Below are 20,105 nucleotides of genomic sequence, written 5' to 3' on the forward strand. Positions count from 1 at the left end.
CAACTGCATTAGAAATAGCCAATACTGACTTTTGACTTGCTGATTTTTTGTTTCTTTGTTTTGTGTAAAATGGAATCACGTATAAGGAATAACATATTTTGTGAAAAATATTCAATGTGTTTACTGTTCGAAATTCTGTTGAAGTGGATAAAAAGTATATTAAATTTATCTACGGAATGTTTTGGTAATACATAGACCTAGGTGTGCATTTTCTTTGAAGACTCAAAATATGTACAGTGTTTCTATTTTTGAGAATATTTGTGTCACAGAGTATATACTACCACTTGCACATGGAAATGAAAAATGAGTGTAGGAAGAATCTGTTATGAAAAACACGGCTGAGCTTACTGTAACTTCTAAATTCAATGCATAATTCAGTAAAATATTACATGTCACCAACTGCTCATCAATAAGAAAAACTGGCATGGAATAGAATGTTATCATATTCTAATTCCTGGCTATGTGCATGTATAACATATGTGGGATGGCCCCTTTTGTTTATTTTTATGATCATCTTTCTTTTGCAAAATTGCTCGAAGTTTTCAGTTGAAAAATACACAAAAAGTAAATCACAGTTGTTTGTTCCTATTGAAACGGAAACCTATACTGGGGTAAATTTTTAACTATGGCATAGTAATTGCATATCTGTTTTAGTAGGTAAGTTCATAATGCAAACATAGGATTTAGGTTTCAAATAAATTGCAAACTGCCTGGAAGTTTTTACTGTCCATTGAATGATTAATAAATATATAATAAAATCTTTGTTGGTATTTGTGAATCAATAAGCAGATTTTGCTATTCAGCTTTGTACTACAATAAAAACGCAATTATGACCCAATAATATATGCAGCCCTTCTTGTGAAAGCCCAAATAATGCATTATCAATTTTGGATTTTTCTTACAACATTTTGAATCTTAAAGCTTACCTTCAGCCTTCCATGGGTGCAGGGCACAAATATGATCTTTGAATCTCCCATTTACAGTAAGAATGTATTTTTCTTTTCATAGGAAACTACACAGAAGTCCCATGCAAGTGGTGCCTATTGTTTTCATGATCGGAGCCTTCTTTCAGTAAGTGCACTGATTTTGTTGTTTGTTTATTTTACTTTCCTTGGAATTTGAAATCTCTGTTGTGCTGTCATAATGAATAAAGAAATACTTTGGACTTCACAACTTGCCATGCTGATGCTGGATCACAAGACTAATAGACCATAAGTAAAAGATCTGATGCCTTTTAGTCCTTAGTGAACAACAACTTGCTAGTGACATGCTTAGAAAATAGTCTTCCCTGTTTCTGGCCATAGGTTAAAGTGCTCTTCTCTTGCATTTCCCATTTACATGTTAAGGTTATGTCACTATTGTATTTATTTTACCTTTGGCTGATTCAGTCAGAAGGAAATTACTTTGTATATAGCTTAGTCACAAACACTTTTTTCTCTTAGAACAGCTATGGATAATTCATCATGCTTTCCTTTTTAAATATATCCATAATGTCAGAATAGGGAAGATCATGAATTAAGCTCCAGAATTTATAGGACATGTGAAAAAGTATTTGTACTGATTCATTTTTTGCTTTTTACCTTCCTGAGAAGAGACTTTCACTTCCAAACTGTTTGTTGCTCTTTAATACTTGGAATTTATTTTTCTTTTATTTTTAACACATACATAGAACCAATATTAAGCACTTTTTAATCAGAATATAACTTTCTATACTTATTTTTTTTCTGATACTTCTGTATATATTATTATAAGTGTATGATTCTCAGTAGGTGTGTATTTGGTACTTCTCAAACAATTTTTAATAATCCTCTGCTTAAAATAAACTGTAATGCTCTATCATTTCATATTGGGTAATAAGCATGGCTTGTTCTGTATTGGGCTGACTGAATAGATTTGTGTTTTATATACATTTATAATCATACTTTTCTTTGTTCTATGTGTAGAAAATAAAAAGTCACACATGTATATTGACAAGATAATAGACTAAATTCAGTTTTTTGTTCAAATGTATTACTATTAGTAGTTGAGTTGTGCCCCAACACATGAAGTTTGGTGGCATTGAAAAAATTAGACATACAGGCCTTGTTAGATATAAGAAGAGTTTTACATTTATTCTCCTACACTGAACACAATCTTCCTCTTAATGTCTTTGAAAAAAGATTTCATTATTTCAAAAAGACTGCCTAACTTACAAGACTAAAAAAAAAATAAAGAAAAATAAAAGCCTGTTCATCTTGAGGAAAGATTTAAATCAATTCCATAGTGCTCAGCATGCTTGTTGCTTTTAGCTTTTCTTCTGTCACTGTCGTGGTTTAACCCCAGCCGGCAACTAAGCCCCACGCAGCCGCTCACTCACTGTCCTCCCATGGGATGGGGGAGAGAATCGGAAGAGTAAAAGTGGGAAAACTCATGGGTTGAGATAAAGACAGTTTAATAGGTAAAGCAAAAGCTACACGCGCAAGCAAAGCAGAACAAGGAATTCATTCCCCACTTCCCACGGGCAGGCAGGTGTTCAGCCATCTCCAGGAAAACCGGGCTCCATCACGCCTAACGGGGACTTGGGAAGACAAACGCCACCACTCCGAACGTCCCCCCTTCCTTCTTCCCCCAGCTTTATGTACTGAGCATGACGTGCTATGGTCTGGAATATCCCTTGGGTCAGTCGGGGTCAGCTGTCCCGGCTGTGTCCCCTCCCAACTTGTTGTGCCCCCCCAGCCTCCTCGCTGGTGGGGTGGGGGGAGAAGCAGAAAAGGCCTCGACTCTGTGTGAGCCCTGCTCAGCAGTAACAGAAACATCTCTGCGTTATCAATGCTGTTTTCAGCACAAATCCAAAACATAGCCCCATACTAGCTACTATGAAGAAGATTAACACTATGCCAGTCAAACCCAGTACAGTCACAAACAGTGTTTTCCATCACAGAATAACATTACAGCTCTTAGCAGAATTTGATGCAATTGGCAGTGTTTGTTAGAAAAATTCTGGTAAAAATTGCAAGAATGAGGTTGGTGTTTTTAACCCATGGGAGGCAGTGGTGCCTGAAATAATTACTGGCATGTTTTTAGGAAACTAACATTAATTTGACTCTGAATATAGTGCTTCAGAATCTATAAATGTAGTTGAAGGAAAAGATATTCATCTTCCTTCAACAAGCTAAAGGAGAGATTTGGGATGTATGACAAGAAAGAAGAAGAAAATGCACATTTGGAATTTGGGGAAGGTTTAATGCTGCCAAATCTCAATGTGCATAACTGGTTTTATTATTTTCCCTTGTGATCATAACCTAACCAGCACAATGAATATCAATCAACTTCTAGGGCTAAGAGGTCATTTTTTTACCAAGCTCAGACTGAAGTCCAGCATGTTGCCTGGTAACAGACTATGTAGATGAGTTGGCTCTTTAAGTACACCATATGGCTGGGCGTTATGCCCTATTCACCCGTGACATGGTGTACACATGTAGTACATTACTGATTATAAAATGGTTTGTCCCATTCCCTTATTTAGAAGCAGCATTTAAAAATAGCAGTACCAATCCAACACGGATGTGTTAAGATTATGGAATTGTATGTAATGAGACAAGTAGCTGTCACAAGTCTCAAAAACCTCATGTAATAATCACAATAGATTTTGTGTTCAGTATGCTTCAGTTGAATTTAAGTATAATTTCTAGCTATGGTTGCTTTACAGTATTTTTCTGTTTCATTTTGATGGATAAATATGTTGAGGTAAGTATAGTTTTAATGGCTCAATTACTGAGAAATCCTGGATTTTAATATTCAATTTTGTAGCCTATGGATTTATTTGGCATTTGACCTTCTATTAATTGTGCAATAATGTCTACAGTACTCAACCAAAGCAGCAGTGCATTAAGCAAACCAGTAAACAAAGCAATAAAAGACAGTTCCAGAAAACAACAACTAAAAATAAACATGACAGGCAAAGGAGATAGAATTGTTCCAAATATATAATGGAAAATCAAGCACAAAGAGTGACTGACAAGAAGTGTGTAGCAGAAATGGATGTAAAACCTAGATCAGCGGAGTCCTCTCTCGTTCCCTTAACTGGAGCATTTTTCCTGTTCTGTTGTCACGAACTGGAGTTCATTAAGGTGGGAATACTGCAGAGTGCAGTGTTAGGCAATAGCACATGCCACGATCTCCATGCTCTGAATGTCATGTGTCAATTAAAATTGAAAGATAAGAAATGGGATTGATCTTGTATGTAATAACAATGATCTGCACAAGTAAAATGGAAGATCATTGACTGGTTCCCAGTTCAGAAGGCTGGACAGTTAGCAGTAGTTATGTTGCATTTCTCTGTGTCTAACTTATTTGGAAAGATTAATTATTGTGTGTAGCCCTCCCCTACACAACGCCCTTGCCTAAAGCTATAATTCTTTGGCAAAGAAGCCATCTCTCTTTGGTGTTCCACCCAAGTTCTCTGAAAACAGTTCAGAAAAAAAAAAGAAGAAAACTGTTGTCTTTTCCATGTTTTGCAGAAAGTTTATACGATTGCTTTTCAAGAGAAAAGTTCTGTATACTTGCTCATTCTATTGTTTTTTCTTACTCTTCAGGTTGTATATAGTTGTTACATAGCTTGATAAACATACTGTAGTTAAGTGATCTCGTTGTTTTATTACTAACACATTTCCTTGGCTAGAAATTTTTAAGGTAATCGGGAAGGGATGAGACAGGGGTGCTGTTCCACGTTGATTTGATGGTTGCATCCTTTGGAAGATCTCCCATGATTATCCACATTTTAAACCCCGGTGGATGTAAATGCATGGTAAATGCATGTATGCAAGTATGCTGTCGGTCTCAAAAGTCTTATCTTCACTTCTGCAGTCTGTCAGTGACACAAAACTAGTTGCCATGCTGTAAAGGCCCATAAAGCCATTGAAAGAAAGACATTCAAAACTCTTTTCTCCAATTTTAGAGCAGTGTTTTCCTTTGAATTGTAAACATGTTGAAATAAGTAACAGAAAAATAGCTATTAGTGCATTGAAAATATTATTGGGTATTATGGGTCCTTTTTTCCCCTTCATTAAACACATCTTTTAAAATTGTTAATACAATAAATCTATTTTCCAAAATAACATAGCATGCCACAAGGGAATCTGAGGAGTTTAGTATGATCTAAGGATTTCTACCTGAGAGGCATGAACAAAATAATTGTGAAAGAGAGCTATTATAAAATACCTACTAAAATTCTCTTAGAAATAAACCAGTATTATAACCTTTTTCTAATAAATGTATAAGGAAAAATGATTTGCATGATTGTGTTCTTATTTATTCACCTCTCTGTATTCTAATGTAGTCTGAATGATAGTATTAGTCTAGAGAGCTGAATATTTAAAAAAATGCAGCACTTTGAATTACCGATATCTGTGAATTACAATAAAAAAGAGTTGAAGAATGGTAGGTAGATAACATAAATGAAGCAGTAAGTTCTGCTCCATTACTTCATCTGAGCTAAGATGGGGAACTGTTTAGTTGTTAGTATTTGTTCCACTGTTATATTATTCATTGTTGTTCTGTGATATCTTCAAATATCTTTAACAGTTGTTGTAGGAATTCATTAAGGACCAGAAGCAGCGAGGCACTTACATGCTCCTAATGATAAGCAGGAGAAGATTCTCATGGATGTTTTTTCTTCAGAAAAGCTTAACTGAAGTAGCTAAGCCTGACCTGTGTTTGAATTTTTCTAGTGCTAGTACACTAGTTCTAATACAAGGTAATTCAGTTTTAGGTGGTTGATTTGAAATACTACTTTTCTGTTAGACACATGTTTAGTTAGGTATGATCTTTAACTCTTTCCTGCATAGGGAACTAAATATGCTACCTTTATTTAGTTTTGTGGGCTTGGGTTTTTTTAAGTCTGCATGTTCCAAGGTTTACCTTATTTCGTTACCTATAGGGGAAGAGAACGTTGTTTTCTTTTATTGGATGTCATTAATTTGAAGTTTATGTCGGTACAATCTCTAATGGTCTTAGACAAAAAGAGCAGTTATGTGGTAGCAGGTTCACATGAATCATTGTTAAACCACTGCTATAATTTATGATTACCTAAATTGTAAAAGGGCATGGGTTTATGTTTCTGCAAGCAACAAACCAGAATATCAGTGGTCTACTTTTGATTTTACAGGTGGTTATGCTGCTCATTTCACTTAAATGATCTTCTTACATAAATAAAGGAAGACACTGTCCTTACTTAGATTGTGCTTAATCACTGCTGCACGTAATTATATATGTATTTATTTGAGCATCTAAAGAATTTAGAATTTACTCTTTCAAAGCAGATTCAAGAGCATAAGGCTTACTGAAATTGAAATGGACATTTTGAAAACAAGAGACAGAGTCCCAACGCAAGTGTTTTTTTTGGAAATACTACCCTAGATTATTTTGAACTATAACTCAGTAAGTAAAGTTAGGTTTGTAATTCTCTCTTCATTATATACAAATGTACATGTAAAGAAATTCCTAACAATTTCTTCTTTTCTCCTTCCTCTCTTTTAACAATGCAGTCAGTGTTTCTTTCTGATGGATTCCTCTGTGAATTTTCTAAATCCTCCATCTTTGTGCTTTGAGTCTACCAAGTAAAAGCTATAGGGGTTGAATATAGATTAATCTTAGGACCTGAATTTACTGTATGTAGCAGCCTGTTTTCTGACACTATGGAGATATTGCCTTCATAAACATTACATTGCAGACATTTTCTTATTCAGTCATTACGAAAATTTTCACATGCATGTAAACGCTTAGCTTAGAATACCTCCATTGGCAATTGTATGCACTCTGAATATTCTCCAGATTACAGCATTAAGATTTTTTTGATCAAGTTCATTTCCATAGCGTTGTAGCATTTAAGAGATACCAAGTCCCAGAATTCCTGTGAGATTAGTACGTGTTATTATCTCTTTATTACAGAAGAAGCCAGAAAATTGAACAGCATCACTGATGTGCCAGGAGAAGGAGTATAGCAGAGCTAGGATTTGAATTCATATTTCTCAAATCCCAAATCATTGCCTCTGTTACTGGGCCATCTTTCCTCCTGCTCTCCCTCTAATCCAATACCTTTTATTGTTAATGATTTTTATGTTTAACAAGTGAAAAAGAACTTACAATTTCATGCTCTCTCCTGTCTCATAAAGAATTGAACATTTTTCTCAAGAAAATCATGCAATTATTAGTAAAGTCCTATCAGCACAGCTCAAAGCTAATTGAAATTTAACAGTCCTCATGATGATCTGGGTCATGTCAATGGTGTTAGCTTTCTTTAATAAAGATATACACTTGATCCTTTTTTCTTTTTCTTTGAAGAGCTTACAGACCTCTGTACCTTCTTCTGATAATGCTAATTATGCAAAGTGAAGGTACAGTCGTTGCAAGCACTTGCGTAGTTCAGTATAGCAAATGTTGTTAACTGTAGCAATGATGTTCTGAGCTTTGGGGTGTGTTAGCAGCCCAGGATTCCTGGAGGGTTCATTTCTGTGTTGCTGTGTTAGTGCTCTCGTATGTTAGTGTGTTCCTACATCTTCAGTGCCGTTGCTGCCTAAGCATAGCTAGTTTGGGTAGGGCTGTCTTAGGGAGTAGCAAAGCCATGAGCCCGCAGCAGTGCATGCACGTGAAATTTTGCAATAAATGCTTGGTAAGTCAGGCCTATATTCAATGGGGAATCACTCTGTCCCTGCCCATGATGCATTCATAGTCAACCTAATGTCACAATATTTTGCTTTTTGTGCGTTGCGTGTTGGATCTGAGATCCTGCTGAGCTATGTCTGGACGCAGCACTGAGCACAGGTGTGATAGCGTATTATTGTTTCTGGGGGGAGTATCTTTACTGCTACTGTTCATGGAAATGAACAGGAGTTTTGGATTGTAATAATTGGATTAGATGTGGGGAAAATTTAATTTCCTTTTTTTTCTATTACATTTGAGGTTAGTTACTGAGCTGACAAGTCTGTATTGTAACTTGTTACTCCTGTGTAGCTCGTGCACAACCAATAAACAACATGCTCTGTGAGAGTTTTTACTGATCGTGGAAGGTGTGTTAGAAATCATATAACTGATGGCTCTTAAAATTTTGAATATGGGATGGCAGTTTGAAAGTGTATCTTCAGTGAGGAAGGAGAGTGCTGGGAAATAAGAACAAATCTGTTGATGTAAAATGAAATGTTTATCCTTAGTCTACATACTTTAAGAGATTTAGAAAGATGAAACAGCTTGTGAGTTTGACAGAATACATTTGTATTTGGCAACATTTACTCTTGCTTCAGGATTGTTTACTGCCTTCAGAAATTGAACTGTACCTCGGAGAACTGCTTCTGACTGTGGAACTTTCTAGAAGCTCACTAGCAACTATGGGAGTGTTCTAGCACTGATCTCTGGTATTTAGCAATTTGGGATTTCTCACCAAGTAGTTTAGCCTATATCTTTTACAGTGTTGAAATACTTTTACCTCTGTTAATGCATTGAGAGACATTTGTCTGTGACCTACCAAAATCATTGAACACTAATCATACAGGGCAAATTTGGGCAGATTGATCAAAGAACAGAGTTCTTGCCTGTGTATGCAGAAGAAGAAAGCCTGCCTGTACCACTCTGTGACAGACAGTACGCTGACGTGTTTTAACTTCACTCGAAAGAAGCAGTTGGCAAAGTGCTTTTTAGATGGGGCAGGTCTTGGAGACCAGCACACAAGTCATAGTCAACTACCACGTGTTGTACTTCAGTTTTGGATGTACCTTCTTTATACTGGCAAAGTCAAGAAACCTGTTTACCTGTCTGTGGTGGGTTGACCCTGGCTGGCAGGTCAGCCCCCACCCACCAGCTTGCTCACTGCCCCCAGTGCGATGGGGGAGAGAATCAAAAGGGTCAAAGTGAGGAAAAAATGCTTACAGCTTGAGATAACACAGTTCAAGTGAAGCAAAGCTGTGTGCACAAGCAAAGCAAAATAAGGCATTCATTCACTGTTTCCCGTTGACAGGCAGGTGCTTTGCTCTTTCCATGAAGGCACGGCTTCATCACTCGTACCTTGGGAAGACAAATGCCGTAACCATGAATGTTCCCCCCTGCTCCGTTCCATGAGCTTTTGTTGCTGAGAAGATCATATGATCTGGAACATCCCTTTGGCCAGTTGGGGTCAGCTGTCCTGGCTGTGTCCCCTCCCAACTTCTTGTGCTCCCCAGCCCACTGGTTGAGGAGGGAGAGTGAGGAAAAAGGGTGGGGGGAAGAAAACCTTGACGCTGTGCAAATGCTGCTCAGCAATAGCCTGACAGTAGGAATAACACCAGTGTGTTATGAACACTGTTTTAGTCACAGATCCAAAACACAGCACCATGTGTGATGCTGTGAAGAACATTAACTCTATCCCAGCCAGACCCAATACACTATAAAACTGCTGCTTCTCCTCTTCACTGTGAAGTTTCTGCTTCCTTCATCTGCACCCCAGAGGAACAAAGTTTTATGAGCAAATCTGGAAAAGAGAAAGTGATGCCATAAAAGCACTGGAGGGTGGTGGTTTTGTTTGAGGGTTTGGGGTTGTTGTGTTGTTTGTTTTTTTTCTTGAGGGATATTTTGCACAGCTAAATGACCCAGTTAAAAAAAAAAAAAAAAAAATATATATATATATATAGGGTCTACACTGAGAAAAGATTGATCTGAAATCCTTCACAAATATGTTTTTATCAAGACTAAGTTGTTGTGTGCTATTATTTTTAGATTTGCATAGTCTACAAGTAATAAAAGTTGCAGAGCCAAAATAATTTAAAGTGGTTTTCTGTCTTTTATATAAGCCAGGTTAGGATATTGAAGTACAAATCAATTGCTTTGCCACTCAGATTTCTTGAAACCCAAAAGAAAGTTTCGGCATGACTTATGGTTTCCAAATGTTTGTATCTTCTGGTTCCAAGTCTTCTTCTACAGGCAATGGGGCTTGTGTTGTCTGACAAGCTTTTCTGTAACTTGGTCACCAGTAGTACAACAACAGATAGCTATAAAGAAAAGCATGCCTACAGGAGGCAGAATCATCACAGATGACTCCTAACAGCAAAAATGTGAAATATGATTATGCAAAAATCACTTGCAAATAGTAACATCTAGTAACATCTACACAGGATTAAATCTGAAGGTACAAGGGCAATGATGAAGTGATCGCACTCCCATCTATTTATGGCTGTCTATATTCTTCTACGTGCGCTGATACACACTTTTAGAGGTGGTCAGTTTTACTACTAAAACAGCGGGAATATTCAGACGATAGGAGCTAAATGTATCAGGGCAGAATCAGCTTGATAGGTGTGGCTTTGTCATTCAAGGCAGAAATTCTGAATACATGAATTTGGGGGCTTCAAATAATATTCATCTGGAAATATTTTATTCTAGCTCTTGGCTACTGATGAACACACTAGTAAGACAAACTAAACCAGATACTACACAAGTAATTTTGTGGTAGATCAATACAATTTCTTATTACTGACTCAGGAATGTTCATTTAAGGAATGTGCTTAGGAGGATATAGATTTACAACCTGCAGGTGTGCTTAAAACCATATACTCCATGTTTATTTCATAGGTTACGGGGAAAAAAATTGTTCTTTTATACTTGGTTTTTAACTACCATAGAAAACATGCATTTGCATATCTTGATGAATATCGTTACAGCTAGGGTTTTAGTTGTGCTTTATTGTGTACCAAAGGGAGAGAGCAATAAAATTCTTAGAGAGTATTTGTAAAGCAGCTCTGAAGTTCACTTGTTGAAATGCTAAAAATATTTTGTACCATCTGATGTGCAGTTAAATGAGATAGAATGATTCTTTGTAGGTTTAGAGATATTTGTATCATGTTCTGGTTGTCCCTAAAAGCCACTTCAATGTAATATGATACAACTCTTTCATGGTTGATAAAGAAAACCGTCCCATATTTAAATTGGCTGTGGTTGTATCCACAATGTGTCCCCTCGATGTCAATAAATTATTTCCTAGGGACCATTGGCCTCAAATGAAGGCCCTTGTCAACAGCCCCCTAACTAATGCTCCTCTGTGATATCCGAGGACTGCCTCCATAGTTTCTTGGGAGACCTTTATTATTGTTCAAAGTGGTCTGAAGAAGTGGGGAAATTATCACACGTACTGTTTTGTCTCCACCCAGTGTGGCGATTTCAGTAACAGTCTGCTCCAGGTTCATTCCCCTCCCTCTTCTTTCTGTTCCATCCCACTTCTCCTCATGGCATGTTTCTCCTGCTTCCCTCAGATCTGGGAATGAAGTCCTACATGGATTCATGCTTCATTCCAGGTGGAGATATTGTCCATTCCTTATGTACTTTCTGGGCTTGATGTTGAAGGAAGAGAGGGGAGAAAAATAGCATAACCCTCTCATTGCTTATAGTGTAGGATGGAAAGAATGAAAATGCCACCTGAAAATACTCTAACCTGAAAATAAGCCTAATTCTGTGGACTAATGTTCTCGGCAGTGAAGTCAGGTAGGTTCTCATACAAAGATCCATTCTTTATGGGGGGGATAAACTGCTTGAACTGAAGTGTCAAGGGAAGACCTGGAAAAAGATTGAACTGGAACACAAAAATTTGCTGATGATACAATTACTCTAGAGAAATCACATAGAACTGCAGAAAGATTTCGCAGTATTGGGTTAGTGGCAGATGAAACAGCTGCTGATAAAAGGGCATGTAGTGCAGATAGCACGTGTAGGTTATACTGAGAAAAGAGGAGTTGGGTTCATTGTAGATAGGGAGGTCTGTGGGAAAATGCAGCCAGAACCAGAAGAGAGCAGTAACCTTATAGACACTTTGGTAGCAGACCCTAGAGATTATTAGGGTCTTCCTCTCATCACAGTGAGGAGAAGCAATGGAGAAATTTTAAGTGCACATCCAGTGAACCAGGAGGCTACAGTGTAAGGAAGGCAGATCCACTATCATTTCACTGATATGAATAAATGGTGAATTTTTACAGTGAAGGGGTTTGTAGGTATAAGTCCATGGGAATCTATACTATTCAGTGTGTAGAAAGGACAAAATAAAAAGTGAAAGGGACATAAATTGCAGTTGAGACAGGATTATTCAGGACAAAACCAAGACTGACTAGGGAAGTGCAGAAAGCTGAAGGATTAAGTGAGAATAAAATTTGTTTCAGAATTTTATAATAGATGGAAATATGTTCTCGAGGAAGGAGTGCATGACTATTATTGCTGAGAAGCCTTTCTTGGAAACATCAGATAGAGTTTTCAGAAGCATTAGTTCAATGCTTGGCGGCTGTCAAAAAAGGCAAATTGAATATTTAGCAATTTTCAGGAAAGGCATTCAGTACGGAAAATACAGGACTGTCTCTGCTGGAGTTTGCATTAGTCTTACATGTGGTCACTGTAAGCAGTTCTGGTTACCCTATGTCTCAAAAAGGTATAGTCCAGGGTAAGGTGAAAGGAATGATCAGAGGTATGAAATAGTTTTTATACAGGGAATAAATGCGTGCTAGAGGTCTTTACCTCGGAAAAGAGTTGACAGGTGAGTGAAATGGGAGAAAAGTGATAGCTTGAAATTATTATTGATATTGATTTGAATATTGATATTATAATGATATGACTCATAAGGCAAGGATTATGGTCTCAAAATGATCAAGCAATGACTCATGGCAAGAATGTTTTTTTCATGCTATATAATGCTATTCTACAAAGTTTTGCCACTGGATATTTTAGATGCAAAAAATATAAGCAAGTTAAGCATAATTGTGTAAATTAATGTGCAGTATTTCCTTACACAACAAAATGCAGGATGTCCCTCTTTGCAGATTACTGTGGGAAAGACTGATGCTTATATTCTTTCATAAACATCTAATACTGATCATTGTTGGGCAGACTATATTACTTTAAAGGATGCAATCCAGTAAAACAGCTCTTCTGTTCATATAGATATTTTACTAGATGTGAATCTTAATGATTATTGACTAGTACATCTGGAAAAGGGAGATTTCTTCATCAGCAATTTTCACTGTTTTCAATACACTGTTTGTCTGTTAGTCCTGTCTTCCACCTAAAATTGTCCTGAAACATTGGGCTGCCCTGGGGTTTGTGCTGGAATTTCTCTAACATACATTCTGTAGAACTGTGTAGCAGCTGTTTGATAGAAGACAGTTGTCTAGAAGGCTGATTCAAGCAGAATCGGAAACCATTAGCTCACTACTTAGGTATTTTAGATCAATAATGATAGAAACTTATAAAACTGTAGTGCAGGCTTTGAAGCTTTCTTGTAGCACTGCAAAGGTACCTCAATCTGTAGTGTAACGTATGGATTTCTTTTTCTGTCTTACATGAATATGCAATGTATTTTCCCCATTTTATTTGAAAATATAGGTTGTGATATTCAAAGTTCTTACATTAAGTGTGAACTTTGCACTTCTGTTTAGCTAAACAGCTTTTAAAAATAACAGCTTTCGTCTCCTTACGCCCATTGGCCCAGGATCTGACCTGCCCTGTTTGTAAAATGAAGGTATGGTCAGATTTATAAAGATTCAGAAATCTCTTAACTGGAATGAATTCTTTTTGTCTTCAGATTGCTGAATTGTTGGGAGGCTTTTGTCTTAATTATTCGTAAATTCCAGTCTGTGTGTATGGTATGCTCACGTGACTGATTTCGGTGAAATCAGAGGTTATTTACATCAAGAAAGCCATGCGTGAATGCACACATTAACAGGCTTGGTGCTCTCTGGGGACCGGTAGCTTGACAAAGTTTTATTAAAATCTTACTCTGTGCATCTCTGGAAGTGTTTTCTTTAAATTATTTTCATCCTCCTTAAACAGGTATGATAAGCTACACGAGGATGTTTGTACTGTTTCTCTTGAGAAATTCTAAACATTTTCTCTGATAGTGTTAATGGATGCTTAGAGTATTTTTCACATATGTACCCTTTTCAAAGATTTGGGATCCTCTTTCAAGGCTGCCTGCCTAAAATGAGTTAAGCATGGAAAGTCTCAGCCTGAAAATTGTGTTTTTCTGAAACTTGCAAAGGCATTCAAACCATCTAGGAAAAACAAACAACTTACAGTGTTGTTAGCAATTGTGTGATAGAAAACAAAAAGGTGATTCTGGCATCTTTTTGTAAGATTTCTGAAGTACATAATACTAGGTAGTAGCTACATTTTCATATTTAGGAAAAAGATTGGTTTCAATTTCAGAAAGAACTTAAAATGCAAAATAGTAATGAAATAGTCCTTTACGTCTTGGGAGTGATGTATTTCATCTGACCTCTGATGTATGGCATTAGAAATGCAGTTATGTATTTAGTGTGTAGCTCTTTGTTAATGTTAGATTTGTATACAAAAATTGTAGTGTATCTATAAATATGTAATAGGAAATTTAAAGATAGGAATCAACATTTATGATATTCACTGGCTTTTAAAATGTATTTGTTGAATTATGATGAAAGAAAATTATTTAATTCTTTTAAAGTAGCAGTAGCTTTTGTTGAAAGCCATTTTCTGTTGAATTGAATCTGTTCGCATTATTTTAGATTCCAGACTGTTTTATTAAGGTTATATGAGTGCCTTGCAAAAATATGGTGTGTTTTAAATTCAAAACACGTGTGCTACAGTCTTTAAATTTGAGTCACCTTTCATAAAAACTATCTTTGAAAGCATCTAATTTGTGTTTTCATATTTTCTCTTTTTTCATTTTTTGCTGCAAGCTTAAAATTCACTTACTTTTAATTTTGTTCTCAGTATTTGTTGTAATGAACTGCAGTGGCTCAACTTTTAATAGCCTGATATTAACACTTAAAAAACCCAAGAAGTCCTTCTGAGTTTCTGTTGATTTGGGAAACGTGTCTCAGTTCTACATGTTTTCCAAATACATGCCACAAAGGATTTGAGAATGCTAGCCCAGGTTTGATTTGGTTTGCTTTTCCAGCAAACATTCAGGAAACCAAATTGCTGGACTAAACTGGTATTTGAATATGTCCTTGAATTATGTGTTACTATTCATATTGTATCTTCAGCACTAAGATGTTCTCTATCATTTTGTTTTATTCAAAAGGAGCATCTGTAAGAGATAAGAAACCAAATGAAATTTAGTAGGAACATCTGTGAGTATGTGTCCACTATACTGCTTTTGATCTAATGTGTGTGTGTGTGGGGGGATGGGACCAAAACATTAAAAGCAGCTTTAGTAGTATCGCAGATAGAAAAATAAGAGTAAAACTCAAAAAGAGAGAATATAATTTTCTAGACATTTCCTCAGTGTGCAAGTGTGTGATTGGCGTATCTACAATGAATTATTTGTTGTCTCTGGTGGCCCAGAGTCCCTCTTGAGAGGGAGAACAAGACGTAAGGACTTCTGCTACAAGAAAATTTCTGTTTCTTTTGTAGAACTGGAGCCTGTATCTAGCAGAGGACTTGTTTACATCCAGAGCTGCTGGCGGTTGTGTAAGAGGCACTCATAGGGGTGTTCTGTTAGCACAGGTGCAGCGGGTAAGGTCTGTGTGCAGAAAGCACTTCACATACTCAGCTTGAGAGATGTAAAATGCTGTTGGACTGCAGCTCTGTGTTTTGAACAAAGCAGCGCAGATGAGAAAAAGAGAAGGGTAACCTGTATGAATGAGTTTGTATAGGTTCCTTTTTCAGGCAGATGAATTCCCAAGAATTCTAAACATTTCAAAAGCCATTTTCCTGTCCTTGCAACAGTTTATTTAGCAGAGTGATACAATCAAAATGCCATTTTAGCAAAGTATCTGTACACCTGAGCTTTTCATGATTAAGGGAGTATTAATAAAGGTTAAATTTCGATTAGTCTTACTCTCCATTTAGTCAAAATAGGGGGCCTTCTATGTCATGGTTCAGAGAAAGAATATAATTTTCCCTTTATAGGGACCCCTCCACTTCTGTTGGTTATAGACAGAGCCAAGTGGGATTAACTTTTCTTTAGACTAAAATTAGCCATTTTAAATACTCCCCCCCCCCCCCCCCAAACAGGGGAGAAGTTATAGCATCTTGTATCTTGTCTCTATCAGTGATTTCCAACACCTGCTTTGTATTGTTAAGGAGAACAGTACGCTAAAGCACTCATGGTGTGGGCTACTGCCTTACCTGAATCTGGTACGAAACTGTGAGAGTAGTCTTCCTTTGGACATTTTAGTTCGTGTCAATCACTGCTTGTTTGCAGTAGGGGGAATTCATAGAGGTAAGCTAGAGTAAGTAGTTGTTGCAGCTCTGTCTTCTACCTGTCTTTACTTAGCCTGCTCTTCCTGGAACAGGCTTCCTAGAGCAGTGGTCAATGCCCCAAGCCTGTCAGTGTTCAGGAGGCATTTGGACAATGCCCTTAATACCATGCTTTAACTTTTGGTCAGCCCTGTATTGGTCAGGCAGTTGGATTGATGATCATTGTAGGTCCCTTCCAACTGGAATATTCCACTCCTTTCCACTCTTTTTTTAATGCTATTACTAGTCATTTAAGCTGATGTTTCCATTTCTCCCAAAAGGGGTTGGATAACCTCACAGAGCATGTTCCAACTGGGAGACAGTTTAGTGAGCTGCTATTTACTTGCTTCAGCTTACTCTGGGTACCTGACATGGTGATGGTCCTCGTCTCTTCCAGCAATAAGTCACTGAAGCCACAAAGTAGGGGCATACACTGATGTCATTCAGTTGTCGCTTCTCAGCTGTTTGCTTCCAGCTTCCAACTAAGCAGCAGTGACTGATGAGTGTTCCCAGTCATTTGATTCCTGTAGAAGAAAATTCTTCAGTTCTTGTGCATTTACTGTGCCTCAAGGCACTGTGTGTAATCACAGGACTAAAGTTCCTTCTGTCATGCTACTTCCCTTGTACTCATCTTGGGGTTTCAGTGAGGTCTTGGGACCATGCCAAATGGAATAGAACCTTCTTATGTACAAAAGTCTTTTTATGGGCAGAAAGGAAACAAACCTTCTCTGTAGAGCCAAGAATTTATTCTTAGTATAGTTGAAATCTTAACAGTATTATCAAATAATTATTAGGTCAGTTATTACAGAAAAAAAAAAGGAAAACCCAGAAAAAAACTATTACGGAAAAGACATCAATTATTATTAAAATTATTCCAGAAAACCACTCAATAACTATACAGTTAAAAATGTCATCTGTGCACTTCTAATATCTGCCTCCTTTTCCAGTGTTATGCTCACTCTTCTACCCTGCCTCTGGATCCTAAGGTCAAAGGTCCTAGTCTTGCTCAAAGAAAAAGGGAATAGTTTGCAGCAGGTCATCAGTGTCCCAAATTCTTGCTGGAAAGAGCATGAAGGTGTTTCCTCTTTCTCCTCTCCTTTCCTTTTAATACACCTGGGGCTATTCTTATGTTTTCTGATGCGCTTCAACACCTTGTTCTTTCTTCATTGATCTGCAATACCACATTACGTCTGAATTTTCTATAACGCAGTGCCTTCTCCATGTGTTAGGTACTTGTTCTTTGTTTTCTTTCTTACCCCTAAACATGCTTCTTTCCAGCATTTCTTAATGTCTGCATTTCTTTAACAGACCATAGATGAGCTATTTAAAACCTTCAACTGTCCAGTGCCCCCATGTCTTTTCACCCTGTGCCCCAAACCCCTCTACACTGCATCTTGTGTGCCAACTTGCAAGGCCTTTGCCATCATACCAGGCCTATGTTCTTTGACACTGCAACATTACTTAAGTCAGAAATACCTCAGGCTGCACAGAATAACTCTTTGTTGCTACTGTATATGTATGTGTGTATATATATATAAATGTTTATAACATATAAAGACAATCAGCCATGAAACAAATTAGGAACCAGCCACCTGGCCATTAAAACAATTAGAGCGTTACAGTTGCTGTTAAACCAAGTAAGAACAAAGCTCCCAGCCTTTGAAGGCAAGCTCCTACCAAGCCAGCCTGCCAAGGCTCAGTCCTGAGACCTTGCAAACTCAGTGCAATGACTGTGGCCTGTTACTAGCAATGGCTGTACTGTATTATCTGAGAGATAGGACTATACCCTGTGTATCTAAATTCAGGTGTGTCCTTGGGTTTCTAATGATTTGGTTGTTGGGGTTTTTTGTTTTGATTTTTTCCCCAGATGTTATAGTTCCAGTTCTGATCAGAATCGATTAGATATGCACGCGTTCAGGCAGAAAATCAGTGCCTTGTTTTTAAGGTAAACCTAATCTTGGGGTACAGTAGTGTGGGATGCAATTTCAGGTTTGATACTTAACTACCCAGTCCTTTTTTGATTAATGTTAGAAAACGTATTTTATAGTAAACAGCTCTTAATTATGTTGTAAGACAGCTGTTTTCCTAGGTAGTCCTGATATAAAAGGTAATGTTTTCAAAACAAGTATTTTGTTGTTGTTGTTGTTGCTGGCAGTTCACTTGCCTCCAATAGCAAACCTATTGTGTTTTGTAGGTCTGGTTCTGCATTCCTGCAACCTGAGTATAGTTTCGTGACTTCAATTATATGTCCAAGACTGGCAAAACCATTCAGACTTGTTAGTCAGACAACTCTTCCAATTAATTGATGGTGTGTTTTTAATGATCTTGTTATTTAAGTGTTTGCTCAGCCAAAGATCAAGGAGTGCATCAGTTTAATATCTCCATGGGGATGGAGTTATCTTTTTAATCTCCAACTGAAATCAACCCATTCTCTCTTACACTGCCCATAGTATGTTGTGAGATGGAGAGGACTGACACTATTTGGTGGCTATCATTAATATCATAATATGATTAATAATAAATATAATTAATATGATAATACGGTAAATGCCACAATATTTAGTTTACTGCTTTTTTTCTTAACATCAGCATTCCTAAGTTCAAGTGAATGCATGAGAAAGTTGTTTTTCATTCATTTTTGAAGTAAATTTGGGGTGTTTATATAATGGGGAAAACCTGGAGGAAGAAAGCTATTCACCATAAGAATTCAGGAGCGAAAAGCAAATAAAATAAAGCTAATTACATCATCATTATTATATTTGAATGCAGCTTATTTGTCAACTTTACGACTTTGTGAAAGGCCTTATTAATGATTCCTAAATAAGCAGACTTTGCAATGTTGCTAATGCATCTGTGATGCGTTATTGAATCAGCTGAAATAAACATGCTGTCATTAGCCTAATTATTTAGATATGATGAAACATAATGACTGTTTTAAGTGCAAATAAGCTGCAGTCAGCAAGCAACTAGGCAAATAAGTGAGGTAGGATAGCAAGGAAGTGACTTAAGGAGTGGGAAATAAAATTGAAGAAATGCAAAGACTTATTAGAAGAAAAATACACGAGTTGCCATTTCTCACTGTTACAAGTACATTTGAGGGCAAACTGCTGGTCCCTGAGTAGATAATGGTGATATTGTTTATTGAATTTTATTTTTTTAACTATCCTGCTTTGCCAGAACATCTGTCTGAAGTGAACCCTGAGCCTTCATTGCAGCCTTTGATATATCAGGTCTGCCAGTGGTTATTGCTGCATCTGTGACTTCTAAAATTATCTACAGATGGGCTGGCTGGAGTTAACAGGAGCCAACTCTCAGCAATTTGGCTGGTGTACTGTCTTTTAGTGGAGCAGCCTGGGGCTAGGAGGAAGTGCCTGTAAGGTAAAATAACCGTTTCTGTTATGAGTTAGGGGAAAAAAAAAAAAAGAGAGAGAAGGAAACTAAATTAACTTCCTGAAAGATACTTGTCAACTGTACTTGAATAACAGCTATTTTGGATGTCAAGTTATCTGATTAACCCCTTGATTAAAATAATTTCCTTTTTATAACCAGAATACTTACATAAATATAGAAGAATATAATAACGTAGAAGATATATTTAAAACCTGTTTCTGATAGTCTAGTTAGGGATAGATGTTTTTGTAACTAAATGTGTTTGTCAGGAGAAAATAAGGGCCACAGGCATCCTCTCATAGTTGTATGCAGGCAGCTATATTCATGCATCATTTTTTTCCCCATTAGCTCTAAAAATAAGGAAGATGCAGTTGTTTTGTGTGTTGGTTGGGTTTTTTTTTTTCATGGTATCAATGTAAAACTAGTGAAAAGAGCTCTTTCTGGCAACAGGAAGCCAGATATTTTTTCACAGAAGAGAAAATTTTAGAATTAAATTTTCTTTTAATATCTGTGACTTC

At 37.0% G+C, this 20,105-nt stretch overlaps 1 protein-coding gene across 19 annotated transcripts in view; it reads left to right on the plus strand.

The window, feature by feature from the left end:
* The window catches only part of RBFOX1 (RNA binding fox-1 homolog 1), a 1,354,570-nt gene that overhangs the window by 563,208 nt on the left and 771,257 nt on the right, over nt 1-20,105 (plus strand). For all 19 annotated transcript variants that reach the window (XM_069809863.1, XM_069809866.1, XM_069809898.1 and 16 more), the window contains one exon: nt 1,009-1,071. In XM_069809863.1, coding sequence (XP_069665964.1) covers nt 1,009-1,071 — 63 coding nt within the window. The remainder of the gene's footprint in view (nt 1-1,008; nt 1,072-20,105) is intronic.

Source organism: Haliaeetus albicilla, chromosome 22 (assembly GCF_947461875.1).
Source record: "Haliaeetus albicilla chromosome 22, bHalAlb1.1, whole genome shotgun sequence".
NCBI classification, from domain to species: Eukaryota; Metazoa; Chordata; class Aves; order Accipitriformes; family Accipitridae; genus Haliaeetus; species Haliaeetus albicilla.